Below are 25,526 nucleotides of genomic sequence, written 5' to 3' on the forward strand. Positions count from 1 at the left end.
TTTAGTCAAAAAAGAAAGCGAGGCACACGATTTTTATAGATTACAACAGTATTGTACTCGTACACCACGAATTTTTGCCAGAAGGTCAGACATTTACATGAATCAATTAGCCAGGTTGGCAATAAGCCACGCATAGACCTTTTGGTACCTAGCGATACCAGATGGTGATCGACCTCTATGAATACCGAAAGTGACATCATGGAAGATGTCAGCGCTTTTGGCGAATCTAAGCAGAGTTGGGAGATCCGCTTTTGGGACGACCTCCGGTCCCTCAAACAGTAGGACTCCTAGGCATTTTAAACGCGTTTTTAATAATGCCAGACAAACACACAGAAGATGTTCTAAAGTTTCCTCAACATCCTCTCTGCATTTCCTGCATCTTTCCGTAGTAGCAATCCCTATCTTGTACGCATGTGCAGCCAATAGATTATGACCTGTTAGCATACCTAGGGTATAGGGTTTTCCAATAAGAGATGATACAGGTGAATGGATTGCGCAATCGAGATATGAATAACGATTTTTTATGGCCGGAACTGGATGGTATTGATCTGGACAACGTTTGTTTTCAACAAGACGGCGCTACGTGCCACGAAATAATTGATCTTTTACGGGAAAAGTTTCCGGACCGTGTTATCTCTCGAAGAGGTGATCACAATTGGCTACCGAGATCTTGTGATTTAACACCTTGTGACTTTTTCTTTGGGGCCACGTGAAAGAGAAGGTCTATGCCAACAGCCCATGGTCGGTTTAAGACCTCAAAGATGGAATTCGTGAGGCTATCGAGGACATAGGGCAGCCACTTTGCAATTCGGTCATGGAAAATTTCATTTTTTGGATTTAATACAGTATGAGCTTATTCAATATCAGTGAATTTTTGACCAAGAACGAAACGTATACCATCCAACAATCCATCGATGATCGAGTCCACTACAGGGAAGTGACGTTTTAACAGCCGAAAGGAAGTAATGAAAGAATGTAAGATAGTTCTGTTGGCTATACCGAAAATAAAGTTCCAATCTTTCGAGAGCTGGATCATAGGCTGGCTTAAGTGCGTTGCAGTTGAGCAGTTGGGGCGTACCTCGAAGGCGTTAATATCACTTATGGAGGATAAGCTTGCATTTTGAATTTTCTGAATATATTCCGGGAACTTTTTGATCAGGCGTTATTGAACATTTTTTAATTGTTTAAACTGAGCGAGAAAAAATAAATATGTAAGTCGGACCACTCAAAATTTCAGAATACCCATTATGTATAATTCTTGAAGAACTAACCTCTGAGATCTCAATTCATATTCAAATTTGTCAACCGCTTCAAGACTAACCCTGGGAATAAAAAGACTTATGAAGGGTTATCTAAAACCACAAGATAACATGGTACAAGGGCGGATCCCTCACCGGGAAGGTGTAGGGGCAGGTGTATTTGAGGAAAATATACTCGGAAGTGCTAGGCAAGAACAAAAATGTAAAAGATAAAAATATAAAATCTTTCTGGTTACATCAAACTGGTGCTGGGATGTCTTGATAAGCTGAATATCTTAGGCTGGCATAATGAGGTACATATGCTGTGGGTCCCAGGGTACATAGGATTTAGTGGGAATGAAATCGCAGACACATTAGCTCGAAAAAGGGGACCTCCCATTTGTGACCTAGGGAATGGTAAGTTCTCCTCTATCATTCTAGAAGTAGAGGAAAGACAAAGAAGATCATGCAGGGGTAATATACCGTGTTTTGTTTTGTGTAAGGAGATTGAAATCAAATGCCAGAAACATTATCAAAAGGGCATACACCAGTGGTATGTGAGGGATACTCCCACTATCACTATAATCGGTTGTTTTCAATCTTTAAAACTACGTGCAGCCGTTTATGTCTATCGAGACAACAGATTCCTGCGTCCAGGTTCCCCTCCAGCGTGTGACTGTACGCCATCGATAGTATCTACTCCTCCCAATGCGTTCACAAGAGGTTGTAGTCATGCTGCTAATATTGGGTTTTCTTCTCACAGTCACTCTGGTTGAGCTTTATCACGACTGCAGTCGAATGCCCTCTCCAGCATTTCTCGTTCTTAATTAAACGTTTGCACTGAAAGACCACGTGTTCTGCGCTCTCTGCTGTATTCGAGCTACTGGAGCAAAAAGAGCTTTAGTCACCTGGAAACGGTGTAGATGTCCCAAGAAGCAGCAGATGTAAGTATTTGTGTTACGTAGTAGTTGATATCGCAATGCTTCCTATTCATCCACCTTTCGAGAACTGGTAATAAGATTGTACGTCCACCGGCCTTTAGTTGACCTTTCTCACCTTCTTTGCCACTCTGCCATCTATTTCGGATGTCAACTGGTATCTTTCTAGCAACAACGCATATTACGTCGTCTGTAACCGTTAATCTACCGGGATTTGCGCAATCAAAATCAATAGATAGTTTTAATCTAAACCGATTTAAAGATTGTATGGAAATGAATAAGAATAATTTTACAATCATCACAAAGTAATAACAGGACATTGATTGAATCATGATCTTACTTTCCTCCAATAGAATTCCAGGTTCTGTTGAGTGGAAAATTAAATCGCTAAACGTGTGCCTAGCACTGATTCACAAGCTGGACAAACACCTGGATAAACATATTGGGCTCAGAGAAATACTCTGAATCCATGAAGGGGCCTCAATACATCTTTCAGGTCGCAGTGCTAAATCCCCTCATAATAATCATTACAAATAACTTATTGCTGACATTGAAAAGTTTCCTTGATCAAACGTAATCAACGTATACATAAAAATCACTTTTTCAGTATCGTACATTGATTCAAGTGCGTAATATTTGTTATTAAGCTCTGTAGACACAGTATAACAGTGAATAATTTAATTATACGTAAATACACATTCAAGTCTAAATATAGATACAGTAATCGCCGCTTTCGAGAATTGCACATAGACACACACTCATAGGCTTTCGCTTTTAATAGAACAAATGTATGAACTGTTCTGCTTCCATGGAAAATATATGTACCTAATTTTCCCGCAAAATAGAATTCCGCTCAATTGAATTTTCCTGCTTAAAAAGCAAATAAATGGGTATTATCTACTAAACTAGGATTGGATTTGTTGAATATTTATTATTATTTATATTCTCTGAAAGTGTTATCTGGTAAGTGGAATGAATTGAATTAATGTCTATTTAACGGTTTTCCTTTATTATTATACATTTTTTGAATTAGTTTAATTATTGTTTTTTGATTAAGTCATAATAAGTTTTCTATTTTATAATTGAACATTTCATTATTTTAAAAGGAATTTTTTCAACTGAAATATTGCTCTATAAAACGGAGTCCGGTTTACTCAATAACAACTTTTTTTATGTTCTATTAAGCGAGGATTACTGTACATATTTGCAATGCGAGGAAAGTACACATGTCGTAGAGATAGTTGCAACGATCATGTGATTCATTGAATAGCAACGGCTCGGCAAAGTCATTCAGAAATTTTTATCGATTTCACTAGTGCAACTTTAGCGATTTTGAAGAAAATGAACGTAAAAACCTATTTAATATTTGTGTATTTGTGTTCCATTTTAACTGTTACTTATTCTACTGTTGCTGCTGAATGGAAAATAAGGTATGTAAGCGAAGGCTTATTTAAAAAATCATATCCCAAAGATATTCATATTTAGGTGATTCACAAGGTGTCACAAAGTCATATGTCATATATATTAGTACAAACATTTGTGCGGGCTTGCAACTCTTATAGTATAAATGGAATCAAATCGTTCAGCGTACTTCGTTGGTCGAAACTTCGCTTTCAATACTAAACACGCCGCAGTATATGAGATTGCACACAATCAAAGTAATGGCGAAGTTCGCCTGACGAATAGGGCTGTCACAATGGGTCCTTTGCATTTGTTGCGGCAACTCATTCGACCGACGTGAAGTGTGAAACGTACCGTGGTGCCACAATGAAAGTATTGCCGCATATAAACAAAAAACAAACAGATGTTCTTGTCGAGAAAGCAAATATCATATTTAGTTGTGTATAAAGAGGTGGCTGGTGGTTGTGAAATATGTTATAAAGTTAATGCTTATTGAAGCGAAAGGAGGTTTTAAAAGAATTTATGATAGTCGTAGACGGTGGCTGCCACCATAACGTACATTCATTTTTCAGGACAATTTGGTTAAGCCTAGCCTTTTCCCTATTTGTTTAACCTTTCATCGAAATTGCCTGCATTTAATTTGATATCATAAAAAAACCAGCGATACAAATTTGCGCGATACAAAATTGTTCTTCTTTAAGCAGTTGTCATTTTCGCCGCATTTGCAATACGTTGCCGGAACGGATGAAATGGGCCCATTGTGACGGGACTATAACAGAGAAGTTCGCCTGACGTAGTTCGTCGTGAATATATTTATGTTTAATTTTGCCACTGCCGACGGCGATAAAGTTAGTTCACTGTGAAAAATGTAAAAAATCTTTTTTGCAAACCCCTTGAACAGAATAGCAGCGGTCAGCCAGACACAAATTTAATAGCACGAAATTGCACGTAAGCGAAAATATTTCACCACAAAATTAATTTTATTCTAACCACTAAACGTCAGATGTCGTGTTTAACCGAATTTTGCGACGGAAGTGAATCAGCTGGCGGCTGATCGCCACGTCAACGCTTTACCCGCTGCTCCGCTGCAACTCTGTTTCGGGCCAAGCGTTGGCTCACTTGCGGAAACGTCTTGCATATTGTAAAAATGTTACTTAAAACTTCGCTAATTTGAATTAATCGAAAAATTAAACATCTTTCTCCTTTTGATGCCAATTTCATTTTTGTTCTGTTTAACTAGGTGAAATGCTGCGATGAGTTGTTCCACAGCTATGATTAAAATTCTTGACGACATTAGGATATCCTTTGACAAAAATCATCTAAAATAACTCTGAGTACTTGATTTTTCAAAAACTTTTGACTCGGTTAATCATAAAATATTATGCACTAAGGCAAAAAACCACTTTGGGTCTGATGAATCCGCAGTAAAGGTAATGAGAAGCTATCGTGGCAGTAATCACCGTGTAAATGTTGGTTCCGAGCTCCTTCAGTCCCTGTACTGTAGTTTCAACTGCGAGTCTTATCACCTCTTGTACTTCAAATACGGTCCATGTCTTAACAGTTCCGGGCTAGCTTAGTTCCCTGTACTGTAGTTTCAACAGCGACTTATCATCTATAACCTCTTGAGCTGCAAATATGGTCCGTGTGTTAACAGTGATAAGTCTTATATGTTACCCTTAAATTTGCTTACAAAACAGGATAAGGTAAACTAGGAAATTGACGGCTTATACTTCACTCAATATTTTCACTTTTAGCAAATCAGTGCCATTGAGGTTTACGAGCTCTTAGCAATGACATTGTAAGCTCTCTTCAATGTAGATTGAGTGAGTTAAAAATAATAATCAGTGGTAGACGCTGGAATTTTTAATTATCACCAGTCAGAATATACGGGGTTTTCTAATCCTAATGAGGGTTATTCAAACCTTTTGAAGTAAACGAAATTATAAGGCAAGGAGGAGATCAGCCCTTAGCTATCCCTATATCTTTAAAGAGAATCAGAGCCGTTAACTAAACTGTAGTTTCCGATGAAGCATTTCACCTATTTGCGTCCACTGAAGAATTTTAGAGCATTAATGCTCGTAAATAAGCCAAATTCCGACTCAGGTGTTTTGTGAGCTACAAAAAACGTAGACACAAGGGCGGGTTTGGGTAAGTAAAGTGAAAATATTTTCAGAAATTTAGGGCCTGCTCTTCAGCCTAATACTAAAGACCACAGTTGTGAGCATTAACACAAATGATGGCTTGGTAAATGGGTGAAAGGGGACACAACAGTTTGATGTATTGGAAAATATCTCAGCAGAGGGTTGGAAATGCCTCCTTAAATTCGCAACAGAAGCAGGCAGCATGCGGATGGACTATTTCAAAACGCATTACTAATGAATTCCATCTGGTATCACTATGGAACGAACCGGTGACTGCGTGATTGCGACTCAACCCGTTCAACCTAACCTAATCTAAATGAACAAAGAGGCCAACTTATGCTTATTAATCAGGATAGAGAGCACTGAAACTGACAATTGCAAAACCTCAAATTGCTGCCTCGAGTAATATAGAATGTATGCAGAATTCTTAAAATTTTTCCAGATATGCAATTGACGGTGGTTCTTCTGCATATAAAAAAAAATCGAGGAGGCACTTTGTATGAAAGAAAAGGAGGCGTGATTCGCTGCGAAAAAAAATTGTCAAAAATCAACGGTATTTTCTACTTACTTAATACTTGCCTTTGTTATCAAGAAATTCAGTGGGCTATAAAACTTCGACCGCCGTAGTCGAATAGGTTGGTGCGTGAAAATCATTCAGCAGTGCGTAAGTTTGAATTTCCATGCATGAAACACCAAAATGATAGAAAACGTTTTTTCTAAGAGCGGTCGCCCCTCGACAGGTAATGACAATCCTCCGAGTGTATTTCTGTCATGAAAAAGCTCCTCATAAAAACCATTTGCTGTTCGGAGTCGGCATAAAATTGAAAGTCCCTCCCTTTGTGGAACAACATCAAGGCACACATCACAAATAGTGAAAGGAGCTCGTCCAAACACCCAAAAAGAATGTAAGTGCCAGTTATTTTTTTATTGTAGAAAACTTTTGGTTGAAAAGTTAAAGTGTTTGATGGAAGTTCGAAGGATTTTTTCAACAGTTAACTTTGGATTTTTGTGTTATAGTATAATATGAATATATTTTTATGAAAAAGATAATGCTGTGTTTATAATTTTGCAATGGGGTGTATATGGAAGAAGTATTTGTAGGGGTATGAATTAAAGTGAGTGAATTACTTATAAGCAGGAGACATTTCTTTAATGCATTGCTTTCTTTTTTGAAAACTCCGAAAAAAAGAAAACTTTACTTTCATGGTCATATGTTGCCTGCTTTGGGGTGGTAAATCCAAAAAAGTTCTTGATTTATGCAGGAGATGAGTACATAAATAGTGCTTTCTAAGGGGGTAGAATAATATAAGTGGCCCATGATAGATATTTGCTCACACCCTCAGCTCTTACAAAGTAGATTTACTTTACAATTCCAATTTATTCCAAAGAAGTGTAAAATACCATTTCTCTTCGTTCCATTTTCATTATCCCTAACAGTGAGGGAACATTGCTCAATTCGCTTAATTCCTTACTGTAAGCTTATATGTACAAGTATACGCAGTGTTATTTTATTTTTATGCATCCTTTACAATTATGCAAAATTTATTTCTCCCTTTTTCCCGTTTAGCCAACTTGTTAACGGTTTAATGAGCAATTCTTCGGAATCAGCGCCGACGATAGAGGAGAGCGATGAGGCAGAAGAAACTACCTGGACAAATATTAATGCGCAGGTGGATGTAGTCATTCCGATGGTTTTGAACCACTTAAATGGTATGCAGATTGAACATATGCACTTACCGGATTTGAGCGAGACTATTTCTTTGGTAGGAAAAAAATTTTAATTTGGTTACAAATATTTTTTTTCATGATAATCTTATACAAATAAGTAAAAAAAAATATGTAAACCAATTTCATATTTCAATTCACAATTTACTCAAATTCAATTAAATTCAATTCAGTGCAATTTATTGGAATTAAATTAAACTCAATTCAATTCAATTTAATTAAGTTCACTTTAATTCAATTCAACTCACTCATTCGATTCAATTCAATGGAATTCATTTCAATTCAGTTGAACTCAATTCAATCTAATGCATTTAATTTCAATTTAATGCAATTAATTTCATTTCAATTTATTTCTTTTCAATTTAAGTCATTTCAATTTAATTAATTTCAATTGAATGCAATACATTTTAATTCAATTTAATTCAATGACTTTAATTTAATTTAACCCTTTCAATCCGACTTTTGGACAATGTAAAAACATTAGTAAAGAATTCAGTAATTTTCAGGCAATTCCTCTCCATGTTCGCTTTTGATTTAGGAAATCAAATCCCAAACGGTGCTTCGTTCTTTTTTCGCTTAAAGTGAATTTGCCGATGAGGAGCGTAGTGGGTAGAATGCGAGCATACGATTAGAACAACAAGTTAGTACATTAGCCACTTCTCTCACCACAAGAAGAAAATAGCAGTAGCAAATCCTCATTAGTTTTAGTTCAAAAATGTTACTTAATTTATCTTGAGTTACTAAGTCAAAATAAAAAAAAGAGTTTTGTAGTAATAATCGAATACAATTTCAAATTCAAAACAAAAGACTTATGCGACAAACTTAGTGGTGAGTAGGTACAATAAACTAATTGACTGATTTTAGAATTTTTAACTGTCTTGAAATTGTTTTTTTTGGTCTTGTTTTTAAACTGATTTTTATATTTCCTTCCTTTACGATCTTATACTTAATTATAAAGTATTCATTGTCGTTTTTCTCTTCGACTAATACTACTTTTCTAAATAGATTTTTTGTTTTGCCTCGACGTTTTAAAAGTTGGCCGTTTAAAAAGTCGGCGCTAATATAAAAACTACTTAATTATTTGGGACAAACCTTTTTTATTTTTCGACATAGTCTCCTTTTAGGCTTATACACTTCGTTCAACGCTGTTCTAACTTGTTGATCTCTTCGGAATATAACAGGACTTGTTCAAGTCTGAAAAATAGTCATTTGTTTCTGCAATCAGCTCCTCGTTTTAATAAAATCTTTTTCTGGTCAGCCATTTCTTCTTTCATTGGAGAACAAATAGCAGTTCGCTGGATCCGAGAGAACCAAGTCTGGAGAGGCGATGTGATACGTTTTAGAACCCTATTTCCTGCGCAAAGGCCATTATAACCTCGGTCTACCTGTATTTATCTATATTTCTCTCTACGTTGAGGGAGGTTATGGACTGCGTTCAATACACCGTGTCATATGGTATACCCCTAACAGAGGGCTGCGACGCGAACTCACAAAATACTAAATGGGGTGACACGAAGTGAAACTACAAACCTACTTTTGTTACCAACAGATGCCAAGTAGTGATTGACCTAACCTTAACTAACGAAGTTTTGACAGATCACATTAAAGGACGCTTGAGCTTGGAAGAGAAATCTCTATCTGATCACAGATTTACGGGACTTCGGAAGTCTCAAATAGCTCCTGGACATATACAACACTAATTCCTGATGAAGGAGATGGGAAACGGAAATAATTTGTTTTACACTCTTTTGACGATTTTAAATTAGCGGGTCCGGATAGTGTGTATCAGAAGATGCTTAAGTGTGGGGAAATAAAAAGATGTTTAGGGCTTGTTTGGTAATTTGCCGTTTTTCCTACTCTTTGGAGGAAAGTGAGGATAGTCTTCTCAGACCGGTGCAACACGAATATGCGCTGGTAAAAAGCTTCAGACTAAAAAGTCTGACACCCAATCGATAAAAACATTAAATCAAAGGGCTTGGTGGATTCCTAGCGGTCACCAACAGGCATGCCAAAACAGAAAGCCCTGTGAATCAGCTGGAACGAGGTGGGTGCACACAAAGAATCGTTGCTGATGTTTAGAGACCTTTTAACATAGCCAGCTATGCGGTAAGCAGGTATGAAGTGGTAGAAGCAGTAATAAGATGGAGTATCGTGTCAATGAAATTTCTTAAGGTGACATATGTAAACACAGAGGGCCCAGAATAAGATGATTGCTGCAGTTTGCTTTTAAACGGAAAAAGGAACTGGAAGATCTAAGCCATCTAGTGCATAGAGGCGAAAACCTAAGTTCTTCCGCGACCTCCGAATGGGTTGATGCGTGATTACCATTCGGTAGTGCTCGGGTTTGAAACCCACTGTGAACCATAATTATAGAAAATACTTTTATTTAATAGCGGGTGCCCCTGGCAGTCAAAGGTAATGAAAAAGCTTCTCACCTCTTGGCAGGCGGCGTAAAACTGTAGCTCCCTTCATTTAATCTAGCGGAAACAGATGTATTAAGGATTTCATTAATAAAGCTTATGAGAAGTCTTCAGCCAGTATTGACACCGATCGATGAAGTGTTTTCTGAAAAGGCGTGGCAGGGTGCCAGCAAAATTCCTTATAAGACAGAGGGGGGGTGGGTGCTAATAGGATTAATTACAATCCACGGGACGACGTATGGTCCCTATAGGTATCACCGACAACCCTCTGTGTACATCTCGTTGTATAAGAAGGATGAAGAAAATAGTACAGGGCGTTTTCTCTGTTACAGTCCGGATTCGAAATCTGGAAAGTTTGCATAGGAACAATGATCTGTTAATCCCTATCTTTTTTTTTTAATTTTTTCTCTTGGCCTTAAGCGCCATGAACAATATTGTCTAAGTGCTTGGAAAAAAATGTTAATTTTACTCAAATTAGTTTATATAATTCAATTTTATTTATACTTTTCTTAGCTCGATGATTTAATTTTGAATACTTCATTAATTTTGAATTCCACAGACTCCAATTTTGGCAGTGTACCAGGCCCAGCTGATTTTAAGCAACGGAATCGTATATAACGTCGAAGGGATAAAGCGAGAGGGCAACGCTCTGATGACATACAGAGACAAGATATTTATAATTCGATTCGACTTAAAAATTAGCAATTTACAGGTAAATCGGATTCCGTCATCCAATTTTTAATCATACATTTATAATCAATGAACGAACAGACTGGAGAACTAACTCTATCACCTTCAAACCTGGCTCCCAGCTATGGTTTACTGATGGGTCCAAATTGGAAAATGGTAGAACAGGGGCAGGAATCAATGGGCCCAAATTCAAAAAATCGATTCCGATGGGATCCTACCCAACTATATTCCAGGCAGAAATACATGCCATTGAAATATGTGTGAGAGAATGCCTTAGAAGGAAAATGAGAGGTACTCACATCTACATACTTTCAGATAGCCAAGCGGCTTTAAAAGCCCTTCTATCAACAACCATCACCTCTAAACTGGTAAACGATTGCCTAAACCTCCTAAACACGTTAGGAAACCTCAACACAGTAACACTATGTTGGATTCCGGGACATGAAGGACATGAGGGAAATGAAATGGCTGACGACCTTGCAAAACAAGGAGCAAATATGCAACTTACTGGTCCTGAGCCTTTCTGTGGACTGACAAAAGGCCACATTAATGAATTCCTTAGGAAATGGGAGGAAAGAAAACTTGCCGCACATTGGCTAAACTGTGCCGGTCAGCGTCAAGCCAAACTATTCCTAAGTCCCAACAAAGGAATATCTGACAAACTTCTCTCACTAAACAGAGTAGATCTGCGTCTTTTAACCGGATACCTTACAGGTCACTGCAGCCTGAGGTACCATCTAAACAATATTGGTCTATCCGAGACCAATGTCTGCCGCTTTTGCGAAATGGACATAGAAAGCTCAGAACATTTGCTTTGTGAATGTCCTGCGTTGGGCAGACAAAGACTTCACCACCTTGGTGGTATCGTAGTATCTCCATGCAATCTTTGGAACAACAAACCCAAAACTGTGCTAAAATTTCTAAAAAGCCTAAAACTCTAGGGTTACAAAATAGGCCTTTCACAATAGATCAGCTCTGGTCGCAGTGCGTAATGGCCTTCTAATAATAATAATAATACATGAAGCAAAGTCACGCAATGCCTTATCCGCATCGAACTACATTTAACACGAAAAGCAATTAGCTTGCAACACAATATTTTCAATGTAATGATGACTTAGTGGCTTTATGTTCTTCATACACTATAATGTTTCACAACGTTTTTACCAACAAAAAAATCGAACCACGTTTTTCGAAAATACTACTAACAAAAAATGAACCTGAAAGCTATTGTAATCGTCGTTTACCCCAACTCCCACCTTTCATTATGGGCATACAGCAACACCTGCTCTCGAGGGAAATCGCTTCTTGATTTTATACCCTTTGAGAGCTACCACCCTCTCATGTTGCAGAAGTAGGAGGAGGACGGACTGAATAAAACAAAAAGCATCACTTTCAGCTTCTTTCCACAAACGCGCTCCTTCCGGCACGCTGCGGACTGAAGAACAGATATCACCTCAGTTAAGAACTGATAACACGAATCCTTTTAAGACAAAGGTTCTTCCTCTCGGTGAGCTTGACTCATCACTTAAAGTTCATGAAGTGGTAAGCTTTGTTATCAAAATATGCAACTCTGTTTTCATAACATCGCGTCCACAAGGTTGTCCAAAAGCAACATGGGACCACCCTGGTGGAGTGCGGAAACTGGATAGCAGATTCAGGGAGACCGAAATGGTGATATTCATAAACCTCTCTAAATGGGTAGAACTTACACTTGCTATCGAGGTAAAGCACCTCAGGATTATTCTACACTGTAAACTTAACTGGAACCGAAACATCGAAGACAGGTTCAGAAGTAAAAGATGGGAATAAAACCGCGCGTAGGATACTGGTTGTAGACTGTGATTGTGAGGACCATCCTCTTCTATGTGGCCACTGCTTGGTGGGCACGGTTGGAAAAGATGATATCGAAATGAAAACTGAAAAGAGTACAGAAAACAGCATCCATGCCTACCCCAAGGGTGCTGCCCTCTACCGCCTCCAAGGCTCTTGGGACACTATTAGACCATCTGCCCATAGGTATCTATGACAAGTTCCGGGTAAATTGACACGAAATGAGATTTAATGCATGCCAACTATGGAAAGATTTTAGATTTCAAAATTCTAAGAACTCTTATGGAAAAACATAGATGTACATGAGCCACGGGGCCCAGTTTTGAGGCAGGTCTTGGGTAGATGGAATGAATATAGAAATATAATATAGAACCTCATAAATATAAGGCGGCCTTTTATTAGTTCATTCCACGATCTAATAGGAGCACATGGGAAACGTATGGTGCTTCCCTTAAATGACTTCTGTCATAGCTACAAAACGAGGAGGAAGTGGAAAGTGTTGAACACTTTCTCTGTGCCTGGCCCACTTTTAAGGGGGGAGCCTGGTTTATGAGGTCTAAAAATTGCATCTCTTTGCGATTTTGTTTTTTAAGGAAAAAATTAATTTAGCACTGCAAAGTTTTTTCTATCTTTTAATGAACATTTAAGAAGTATACAAAATTTTTGTACTGGTTAAAATAAATTGAAAAAAATGTTTTACATAGAAATTAGTAGAGTGCTGCAACGCTGGAGTTTCCAACTGGCGTACAAGATACAGCTCGTAATTATTATCTAAAGCAAAAAATTCAAATGGATTTCTAATTATCATGATTTTTTATTCTAGATGAACTAAGAAAACTGAGAGAAATTCCAAAATTTCAACTTTTTGAAGGTTTTAAAGAAAAAAATGCCCTTCTATAAAAAAAAAATTCACTTCAACTTGGTATAAAAATCTTGAAAATTTTTTTTATCTATTTTGTTAGTTCAAATAGAAGAGCATTTAATACTGAAGAGAAGAAGCTAAGATTCATTTCAAAAGGTTCATTAGTTTTTTTCATTCATGTACGCCAATTCAAAGAAATCATAAAAATGAAAAGTCGAGAAAAGAAGATAAAGTTTGTACTATAGCTGTCCGGTCACAGCGTAACTACCTAACGCTCGCCTACCTTTGGCTTTGTATCTACGGAAATATTGAGAATTAGGCTCTGTAACTTTGTGTGAATACGAGGGGTGCCTTTTATATTTCGGGATTTGGCAACCCTGGTGTTGCAATCTGGCAACTGACAGCTGTATCGCAAAGCTTGACATTTTTTGGCTTTTACGTACTCAGAACGTTTTGAAATACCAGCGCTATTTGTGTTGTTTACAGTAACTTAAAAGATTCATCTCGGTCCAAAAATGGAATTAAATCGTGAGCATTTTCGTGCGATTATTTTTTACAACTTTCGACGTGGATTAACTCAGCAACATTGCATGGATGAACTTAATTCATTTTTTGGCGATGAAGCTCCATCAAGGACCAGTGTTTATCGATGGTATGGTGAATTCAATCGTGGTCGTAGTTCACTCCAAGGCGAATTTCGTGAAGGTCGTCCAAAATCAGTTGTTGTTCCGAAAACCATTGATGCTGTGCGCGAACTGATATTGCAAGATCGTCATGTGACCTATCGGGAGATTGAGACAATCTTAGGCATTAGTGGGACCAGCATACTACTGTGGGCAAAAAGTAAGGTGAATTTATTTGCCAAACTTCGCGGGATTAAAATTTCGCTCTAGTTATTTTTTTCATGAGTTGGCAGCACTGTTAATAATATCTGGGCCAACTTTCATGTGAATGTCATTATCAGAAATATGTTTACGCTTGTGTTTACCAAACGACCAAGAGTGCATTTTGAGCAGAGAAGTGCCATCAAATTTTGTTTGCGGAATGAAATTTCGGCTGCGGAAACGTTTAGCATGCAGCAGAAGGCATTTGGTGATTCGAACATGTCGCATAAAAATGTTTATAAGTGGTACAAAGGCTTCAAAGAGGGTCGAGAACGTGTTGATGACTTGGAGCGCTCCGGACAACCATCGATGTCAACAGATGACCAACACGTCAATAAAGTGAAGGAGTTAGTGCTCAAAAATCGTCGGTTGACTGTTAAAAACCTTACTGATATGATCGGAATATCAGAAAGGTCTGTGAAAACCATTTTGAAAGACCATTTGGGCCTACGAAAAGTCAAATCTCGTTTGGTAACGAAAACTCTCAATTTCTTGGAAAAAAGTCGTCGCGTTGATGTGTGTGAAACAATGCTCTCAGAATATTAGGACAAGCTCAAATGCATCATTACGGGAGATGAGACTTGGATTTATGCTGACGACCCTGAAACAACCGACCAATCAAGCGAATATCGTGCTAAAGGCGAGGCCAGACCGAAATGATGACAGTTTTTTTCGATTTTCGTGGTGCGATGCACTATGAATTGCTTCCACCTGGCCAAACTGTTAATAAGGAATATTATTTGAGCGTAATGCGTCGTTTATGTGAAGCAATTCGTCTAAGAAAACCAGAATTATGGGCCAATAACTCTTGGTTTTTACATCACGGTAATGCACCGTTTCACACTGCACTCGTTCTTCGTGACCATTTCGCCAAAAATTCCACGCATATCGTTCCGTAACCACCGTATTCGCCTGATTTGGCTCCGTGTGACTTCTGGCTATTCCCAAAACTCAAGAGACCACTCCGGGGAACGCGTTTCGAGTCGATTGAGGAGATAAAAGCTGAATCGAAGACGGTGCTGATGGCTATACCGGAAATGGACTATTTGGCATGTTTCGGGGATTGGAAAAATCGTTGGCATAAGTGTATTTCATCGAGAGGGCATTATTTTGAAGGGGATGAAATTTATTTACAAGAATAAATAAAGATTTTTCATTTTACAACCAAATTCACCATACTTTTTTCCATAGTAGTACATTCAATATTCCATAAACATTTCACTGTCAAAAAAATTTGTTCGCGTTGGATCCCACACAATTTGTTAATCGCTCAAAAAAAGGCTCGTGTCGATTGGTCGAAGGAAATGCTCAAAAAATACGATCGCGGGGCTTCGAAACACGTCTATGACATCGTGACAGGTGATGAATCATGGATTTACGCGTATGAGCCCGAAAGTAAACAGCAGTCCACTGTATGGGTGTTTCATGATGAGCCAAATCCAACAAAAGTTGTTCGCGCACGAAGCACTTCCAAGTAAATGGTTGCCTGTTTTTTCGGAAAAACTGGACATGTCGCAACCGTACCACTAGAACAACGCAGAACAGTAAATTCTGAGTGGTACTGAACCATTTGTTTGCCAGTTGTCTTCCAAGAAATTAGGAAAACCAATCGCCAAAGACGGATCACTCTTCACCAGGACAATGCGAGCTCTCACACACCGGCTCAAACAACTGCATTTTTGAGCACCCAAAACATCGAATTAATGGGTCATCCGCCGTATAGTCCTGACTTGGTACCGAATGACTTCTTTTTATTCCCGTACGTAAAAAACAAACTGAGAGGTCAACGTTTTTCGACACCTGAAGAAGCGGTTGCGGTATTCAGAATGCATGTTTTGGAGGTACCTCATTCAGAGTGGCAAAAGGGCTTCGACAACTGGTTCAAACGCATGCAAAAGTGTATAGATCTTCATGGAGAATATTTTGAAACACAATAAAGTGATTTTTGATGATTAAAATTTGTTTTTGTTCTCTAATCCCGACATATAAAAGGCACCCCTCGTATTCTGAAATATATTAGGAATCGCTTAAAACGAAAAAAAAAAAATTATTTTTTTGACCTTATAAACCAGGCTCCCCCCTTAACAGAACGCGACATCGCTGTCTCTTACTTCTGCAGACGAATTGGTTTCACCAAATCGGGGATTAGGGGAAAGACTTGAGCCCAATTATGTGGTACCAAGTGGTAACACATATGAATGTACGTGTTTCTTAAGGTTTATGGCAGAGCTCAAATTTATAAACCTAGTTTGCCTGTAGTGTAGAACATTTCTTTGTAGCCAACAAGACTGGAGTTGAGTTGCCGACCTTAAACGTTCGGAAAGTCAAAGAAGGTATCAGAAGAGAACAACAAGGCAATCATGAATCAACGCCACATAGCAAAGCGAGGGCAAAAGCAAATACAAATACGAGTATTATAGGCGAGTGCTAAAGCTGCGGGATGTGTTGGCATATTTTTACTCAGTGTCAAAGAAAATCGAAAGTGATAAAAGATTAAGGTGCAAAAAAGAGTATAGAGAATAACATCTTTTTATATCGGTGTAAGCTGCGACAGGGGGTCCTGTGTTGAAATTGCAGAAGTGAAGTATTCGAAAAGTTTGAATGATTTAAAAATATGGTCGCATGTCAAACGTAAATGAAAAAAAATATGCGAAGTGACAATAATACGGAATACACCAGCAACAAGTTGAATGGGGTTTTAAATAAGTACGGAATTAAAAGACAGTTGACAGTGCCTTATACTCCACAACATAACGGAGTGGCGGAGAAAGTTACTCGCACATTCGTCGAGATGGTCAAGAGTATGTTAGTATGGAAAAAGAGCTGTGGAGTGAGGCGATTCTCACGGCAGTATACCTACACAATCGCTAAAAGCTGTTAAAATTTCTCCGTACAAATCATCGTATAACGGAATGCCGTCAGTAAAACATTTACGAGTTTTTGGTTCGCGTGCATTTGCGTTAAACAAAATACATTGTGGAAAATTTAGTGCGAAAGGCAATGATACTCTGAAGTGCCTAAAGCGAGTAATTGTGCGACGTGGCGTCAGATTTGTAGAAAATTGAAATAGGTAGTACTGGTATGCGCATAGCGACAGCACAACAGATATCCTAATCATCATGAATTTTAAAGATAGCAATAGAGTAGAAGCAAATCAGAGTGACGACTTTGTACAGAAGAAAAATAGGAACTTGAAGATATAATCGTAATTGACGAAACGTCAGTGACATCGCCGAGCGTGAAGTAGGCCAAACAGTGACTCGGACGATGTGGAAGGTAAACAACGTCATGGAAGAGTTAGGCGAAAGCTCATTCGTACAGAGGAAGAAAAATGTGCCAAAGGTTGCACTACTTACAGCATGGCGAGGATACTGAAATGACGCACTCTAAAGCATTAGCTGATGAATACTCTTTCGAGTGAAAGAAAACAATGCAGGAGGAGTACCCAGCACTTATGGCGACCAACAGATGCCCATCGTTTAATCTTCATCAGGGTCCCCATTGGGTCAAAGAGGGGTTTTTGGCATCAAGTACTTTCTTGGACTTGAAATAGAGCGAAATAGAAAAAGAGGCGAAATATTCATTAATAGTGAAAAAAAGCAATAAATTATTATTTTACAATAAAAGGAGCATTAGATCAGAGGAAGGAGCACTTGACATCATCGGCCTTAACAACCGCACTGTTAGTTCTGCCTTTTCCAAACTGGATAAAAAGGCAAATGGGTTTAGTGGTGAACGAGGACTAAACGAAGTACCTCTTGTCATCAACAAACAGTCGGTGCACTCGCGCATCGGCACCTACGTCACTGTTGACAGCTATGATTTCGAGGTTGTAAAAGACTTCGTATATTTAGGAACCAGCATTAATACCGATAACAATGTCAGCCTGGAAATCCAACGTAGAATCTCTCTTGCCAACAAGTGCTACTTTAAACTAAGGAGTATGGTTTGACCATGCCGAATAGCCTCATTCACGTGGTGTAGCTGGGCAATGCAGAGCTCCTTATTGACCGTGGCATTATTTTCGGTCATTTCCTAGTGCACCATGCCCTCCCAGTCCCACTAAACGCATATCATGATCTTCTTTGGATGAAGATCTGCCTTGACTCTCGGCTTTGGCGTATCTCTTGGAGTCACCCACTCACTCCAATCTTTGCTTCATATTGATGTATAGGCACCATCTCCCATCTCCCACGACGATTCGGTTCGAAAACCGCTGTTTATGACCGCCTATTGCTCGATGGCAGGCGAGATGCTGAGAAACAATTTGAAGGCGACTTTCTTTGTTTTTTTCTTTGAGCTTGTGAAGCACTCAGGTTCCCAATTTTTCGGCAAATCCCATTGAATGAAGCTGATTGAGAATCGCTTTATGATCACAGTTAATTTTTTCGGCCAATTCACGACTGGTTTGGCGACCGTTCTCCTTCATCGAATTCAGAAGGCCTTCCGCTGTTCCGCTGCGGGACGTGTCATCGATGTCAAAGTCGCCATTTTTGAACTTTGCAAACCATTTCCGTACTATAGATTCGCCTATGACGCCTTCTCCATACACGTCGCAAATGTCGCGGGCTGTTTCGGCAGCTTTTTCACCTCGAAGAAAAGCAGAGCAGAAAGAGTTCTATCGAATAAACACTTTCCCTTTACCAAACAGCAAACAAATCGTTGTAAAATAAAAGAAAATATAAAAACGCTATGAACCTATTCCCCAACTCAATATTTTATTACATTTTTGGCTTTTTCCAGTTTGAATACGACTTTCTTCTTCAATTAATGCCCGTTCAGGGATATGGAAAGGTAATGGGTGCTTTAGAAGACACAATTGTCCATGCGGAGATGTCAATAGATGTAACAAATATCAGCCTAACCCTCAACAAATTTCGACTCGTCCAGTTTAGGTAAGAGGAAGAAAAATTGTTCAGAATGAGCTCGTTTATGTTGTTTATCTGAGAATTATCGACTATTTTAATACTTCTTGCTCTGATGTTATGTATTTCGTGTATGGAGGAACACAAAAATGTATTTATACAATAAATTGTTATGTTTAAATTAAATTAAATTTCAACAGGAAAATATACGTTCAGTTGGAGCAGATTCAATTAATACGACAGCTGACTGGCTTAATTTTGACTCCAATTACAAACTTGTTTAAAGATCGGATAACTACATCGATATCGGACGGTTTGGAAAAGGAGATGGGCACTATTTTTGAGGATTTTAATGTCGGTGATCCTTTACAACTCCGAATGTTTGCAAAGAAGCTGCTATCAGGATTGACAGGTCAATAAATAATAAAAAGTTTTAGTCCACTTTTTACGTGTGATTTTAAAGATTTCATAGAATGGCAGAATGGCTCTTTTGTATCGGATTTAAATATTATATTATTTTTAAATTTATTATATATGTATATAAATATGAATAATATGATAAAATGTATGTATGTATATGCCGCATGAATCAAATTAAATGTGAACAGTTACTCATAAAAGTATGTATGCAGAAAAAATAGTCCCATGAAAGAGGATTATCAATTCTCTAAATCAGGATTAGTTACACAGTGGAGCAATATTTGTAGTTGTGTAGATGTACTTTGACCCTGTCATTGTTGGAGAAGTCTTGATCACTGCTTTACTTGCTGTGAGAAGAGTACACTGCTATATTGTGTAGCAATTTTATAAATTACTACGAAAATATTTCTTTAATATTGCGTTTTTTTCCTTATTCACTCATACACGCTGAATGTGATGTCGACTTCTGCTAGCTCACCCAACATCGCCCTTCTCCACGTTTTCTTTGGCCGACCGTGACCACTGCTCCCTCTCGTGTTCCAGTCCAGTGCCACTCTGATGATGCTATCTGGTGGTTTTGTAAGCGTGTGGCTATCCATCGCCTCATTCTTCGATCTCCATTTTCCGGAATGCCGCCCTTGCTTTGTTTAGTCTGCAATTGACATCTTCATTTACTCCGCCGTCGCCTGCAGCCGACAAATTCCATCGGGCACCCTTTAATCCTTATTTGTCATGCTTTATTGTGGTTGACTCTCATAGCCTTCGTCTTGGCGCTGTTGATCTCGAGTCCGACAGTGCATGCCAGCGTGACTAGTCTGACCACCTTTGCTCGCATGTCAGTGAGTTTGTGACAGAGGCGGCAGATGTCATCGGCGAAGTCCAGGTCCTCAAGATGTCTGGTGAAACTCCATTCGATGCCTCTTATTGATCTATAGTTTCATCAAATATTTGTTATACTTCCACTCTTTCTTCTGTTATACTTATACACCCGTGGATTTGTAACACTACTACGGCTATGCTTTGTTTTATTCAAGCTCAATGTTAGCTTTCCTTGTTCGTCTGACATGCAAGAAATAGGTATGTAAGAGAAAATAACGATTTCCCACATTTTGAGAGGGTTTCTTGAGCGCAAGTTGATCGTAATACCCAGCATTATACAGTACTCCTCGGACCCATGGTGAAAAGAATTGAGAAGGGGTGGCCAATAACAGATAAGCTGCCGTAACTAGGGCCACGAAGCGGTTTGTTTACGAAGAAACTAAGGTTGTGTTGGTGATTTGCGAAAAAATGAACCAATGACACTTCATTGCCGCTCAAATTTCGGCTGCCGATAAGATTGTGTTAGTGACATACGAAAAAATCAGGACAGTCTTCGCTCATATTGCTTCATTGATATCTGAACAACAACTGTTTGGACGAGTGTGTGTGTACATGTGAAATGATCGTGCAGAATTCGGTTGAATCTCACTGCTAGCCGAAATTCTCCTCACACTTTTCTTTTTCACCTTGTAAATCTATCATCCTTGTCTCGAACCGTTTGTTATTTTTTTAAGACCAGGCATGTGCATCGTTTTAACTTTTCTTATTGGAATGCGGCTTCGTGCTTTCTGAATATGTGGGACTGTGCAAGGCAAATTTGACGTTTGATAATACGCGACGGTTGCTCATTTTCTATACCTTTTTGAATTGGAAAGTGACTTATTTTTCCCAACTTGCTTTTGAGATTCATTTTCCAAATCCTACTTTGTATAATTATTTATCAAATTTAAGGGGTTATATACCTTGTGTTTTTCAAAAAAATCAAAATAAATTTTATTTCTTTATCGTAAAGTACAATCCCTTGAGAACATTTTCCAAAAATTTCATAGAGATCTGAGCAATAGATCGAAAGTTACAGCGTTTTAAATTGTGCGTCGTCACGTCCTGAGCGTACGGCCTCATGCGGCGCTTGAAACTTTAAACGCGATTATCTCAAAAACGTGTTTTTCCAAAAATGCTTTTGCGGTGGACGCGATTGCAAAAAAAGTATTCAACCGATTTTTATAATTTTTTTTTTAAATTGTTCGTAATTGATGTCGCCTCTTAGTGAACAATCAACTTTTTATGTATAAATTTTTATTTTGCAGATATGAATTTTTTAATGCCAATTTTAGGACTGTAGAAGTGGAGTTTTTTAAAAACATGTTCCTATTTTCACAAAAATCAAAATATTTAATATATTGATCGTTCACTAAGAAGATATAACCCTATACTAATGAAATCTTTTCAATTTTTTGATTTCAGTTGACTTGGTGGACTTGAATCGCGTCCACCGCAAGCCTCTTCCAAAAAAAGGGTCTTGGGGGAAAACGCCATAACTCCGCCATTTTTAAATATTTTTACACAAACAAAGCCTTTTTTTTTTCTTTAAACATTGTAATATCCAATAATAAAAACTTTTATACAATAAAATTATTGCTACATATCTTTAAAAAAAACCCAACTTTCGCTAATTTCACCGGACCACAAGGTATATAACCCCTTAAAGGGTCTAGTAAATGTGGTTAATATTTTTGTATCTCGTTCAAACTTGAAAAGAAGCACTCGGAGATTTGGTAACTCGTAAAGCCCTCAGGCTAAAAAACCCATTGCGTTCAAAGCTCTAGAAAGTAAAAGGATAGATTGTCAAGGAGGAATGGAGAGAAGTGATAGAGAGAAAGAGATAGAATATAATAGAGACGGAGACAGAGATAGCTAGACCTTTGAGAATTTTCTAGATTTTTTGACAAATCTGAAAATATCCTCGATTTTGACAGAACTAATTTTACTCATTCTCATGACATCAGCATCTTACACTAGCAAAGGCGGGGTACGCACAGAGAAAATGTTCAGTGCTATCTGTAAGCAAGACAGGCCAATCGGGTCCTCAATGTTTCCAATGGTGGTCATATGCTGACCCCATGGATTGTGTCCTGTAACAATTCCTACCATCAACCGAACGTATTTTCTACCAATTTTTAGAAGAAAGTTCGACAGTTTTCTGTTCGAGCTAGTCACAAAACACTTTACAGTTCTGCAGCGTTCTAGACTGGACCATCGCTTTTTATGTAAACTGCATTCCTATTCGCATACATTTCTCGTTAAAACATGTTTTAGGAAACTCACTTCAGACAGCAAATATTTGGTAATACCCGTAAGCCGTAAGCTTCTTATTTGTAATACAAAATGCCTAAAAATAATTCTGCATACATACTTTTATAGTTAACTGTATATATTTCAGAAATAGTAGCTGTTTCACATTCCATACTCAAAAGTTGTTTTTTAATTCGTATATAATTTTAAATATTGTAAATTATTGTATAAATAGAAAAAGGGTGATTTGTTGTTGTGTTAGTATTAATTACATTTATACTTTTACTACATAGTTCTAGCGTTTGCAATGCTGTAAATATTGACTTTTAAAATAAAGCACATGATATAATAAAAAAGCTGGTTCCCAAGGCGAACCTGTACATGGTGAAGTCCTTAGAGCAACAACAATATTTACAAAACAAATCAGTTGCTCTAGTAAGAACACCTGGTATGAATTCGCGTTGGTCTTTCTCTTTTATTTCTTCTTTTTTCGCTGTAGCTAAGACTTAAACAATTGACAGTATTTTATACAAATGATTATTGTGCTTATGTTCATGTAGATCATATCGCTGAGTAGGTGAAATAGTTGAAGTACCAGCCTGGTACCCCCCAGGTATGACTAAAGCGTCGTTTTGATAGAGTAACTGCGGGTATTGTGGTATACCCATTTTATTTTCGTCTATAAAATCGTTAAATTTTATTTGATTTGAATGAAAATTTATCAACAATATGCTACCGTTATTAAGTTCAAATAAACTTAGCTTCAAAAGCCGTAGAGCCGCGAGTTTCAGAAATATTTAAGAAAGTACTGCAAAAGACGGAAACAAGCCCTTGAAGAAATTGGCGGGTAATGTGGTATACCTTATTCTGGTAATGTGGTATAGTATACCACATTACCCGCATATGATGCCTTTAATAATAAGTCAGTTACTTTTGATTGATAACTAAAATTTTATTGCGAACCATTTAAAAAAGGATTATGACAAAAATATTTTAAACTTCAATTGACAAAAAACGCAAAAATAAAATTCATAACATTTGTAAGAGTATTGCTTACAAGAATCGCAAAGAAAAATAGCACTTCGATTGGGAATACACTTTTCGTGGGCCCAAATTTGTTCGCATTGCAGACAAGACTTCATTACTGTAACCTCCCCATAAATTTTGCCACAGTAGTTGCAAGAGGATTCTTTTGTTGGTGGAACATCTGGAAACTTCTCTTCACTGTCACTTGAATGCGAGTCAATAAACGATTTGGTAGAAATATTTTTTTTGTTAGAGGGTTTTGGAGATGGATTAACCGGAGCATTGCGTTTTCTGTTAATGCTTTCAATGCTCTGTAACAAATTACACTTATAAGGCGAAGTTGCCTTTGTTTTCCGGCCTTTCCGATTAGGTGGTGGAACTCGTAGCTTTGGTGGTGGAGATATTTCCCAGGGAGTAACGAGTCCTCGGCTTGTGATTGCTTCTATAAACAAATTAAATAGCGTTCCTAAAATTTCCATGGATTTTATTGCGAAACTTACGAATTTCAGGCTCAATTTCCATGGTTGATGCGCCTGGGGTTTCTTCTGTCGTTGAATTTATAGTTTCAACTGGATCCTCTGAGAAGACAATATATCTAGCAAGATTTTTTATATTTAAAACTAAATTGTACCTGATGATGATGAGTTCCCAGCTATAAAATCTGCATCTGTGAAAATATGTTTGTCAAACGGATAAATCTCCGTGGCTTTAAAACTATTTATTGCAATTTGTCCAGTTTGAACCCTCCAATAAGCCTTAGTAAATAGTCCTGCGATATCAAAATGTGTAACTTTTCTGCCCTGTTCACGCATAAATCGTCTTATTTCGTCATTATAGTACTTCTTAAAAGGTCCCATAAAAGCCTTATCCAACGGTTGAAGTTTGTGTGTTGAATGGGGTGGCAAAGAAAGTATAGTCACATTGTGTTCGCGGGCTAGATCAATAACTTCTATATTGCGTGTGTGGCTATAATGCCCATCTAATATAAGAAGCAGAGGTTCAGACGGAGATGGTTTCGTTACTCTTAAAAAATTCCTGAACCATTTCGTGAAGATGGGAATCTGAACCCATCCAGACAAATGGCACGCCGAGTTTGAGCCAGGGGGGCGCCTTTCATTAGAAGGGGATTATGGTTTTTTCGTGGAAAGATGAAAAATGGTGGTACGAAACCATCTCCTGCGCTCATGCAAGTGATGACTGTAACAAGCGATCCTCGCTCAGCTGAAGTCATTGTTCCAATCTGTTTTTTTTTCCTTTCCGAGCGATTATTTGTGCCTGCTGCGAAGGAACTATTGATATTCCGGTTTTGTCAACGTTCCAGATACGAGTTCGCGGAGAATTATGTTTTGCGTTTTCTTGTTCCAGCAATTTGAAAAATATATCAACATTTTCTCGAGAAAAACCACGTGCACGGTCGACGTTTGTTCCAGTTGGCTTTCGAAAACTCAGAACATTTCGGTGTCGGTTACAGAAGCCTTTTAGCCAATCCTTGCCAGCGCACTCTTTAATAACGGAGAACTTATTGGGAATGTTGTTTCTTGTGGCAATTTGATAACACAATTACCGCACGTCTGCGCGTGTTAGTCCCCAGAACCTTGACTCCATTTCTAGTAAATATTTAACTAAGTCATTTTCAATTTCCGCTGTTAAAATCGGAGCCCGGCCAAGTTTAGTTGTCAACAGCTCCTCGATGGATTTCTCGCTTCTTGACATGCGCTGCAGAGTGGTATGGGGGTCACTAAATGTCTTGGAAGCCAAGAGAATACCCATTTCACATTTTCTAACCGCTTGGATAGCTTTTTTCATATCTTCTGCTTTCCATTTTCGTATTTCACCTTTCTTCGGCATTTTTTTGATCGAGAGGGTAATATGGTACACTATACCACTTTAGCCGCCTTTACCTATACCACAATAGCCGCATTAGAGTTTGAACAAATTAATTTTGAATAATTAAATATCGACCAAATATACAAAA

At 38.0% G+C, this 25,526-nt stretch overlaps 1 protein-coding gene across 1 annotated transcript; it reads left to right on the forward strand.

Moving 5' to 3' along the window:
• Window positions 1-3,394: 3,394 nt before the first annotated feature.
• Window positions 3,395-22,826, forward strand: LOC128866822 (uncharacterized). The gene is made up of 5 exons (XM_054107822.1): window positions 3,395-3,606; window positions 7,286-7,481; window positions 10,423-10,575; window positions 18,873-19,024; window positions 19,195-22,826. Exons 1-5 carry the CDS (start codon window positions 3,518-3,520, stop codon window positions 19,412-19,414), a joined length of 810 nt encoding a protein of 269 aa, XP_053963797.1. The 5' UTR covers window positions 3,395-3,517; the 3' UTR covers window positions 19,415-22,826.
• The last annotated feature ends 2,700 nt before the right edge of the window (window positions 22,827-25,526 follow it).

Source organism: Anastrepha ludens, chromosome 2, assembly GCF_028408465.1.
Source record: "Anastrepha ludens isolate Willacy chromosome 2, idAnaLude1.1, whole genome shotgun sequence".
Classification (NCBI taxonomy): Eukaryota; Metazoa; Arthropoda; class Insecta; order Diptera; family Tephritidae; genus Anastrepha; species Anastrepha ludens.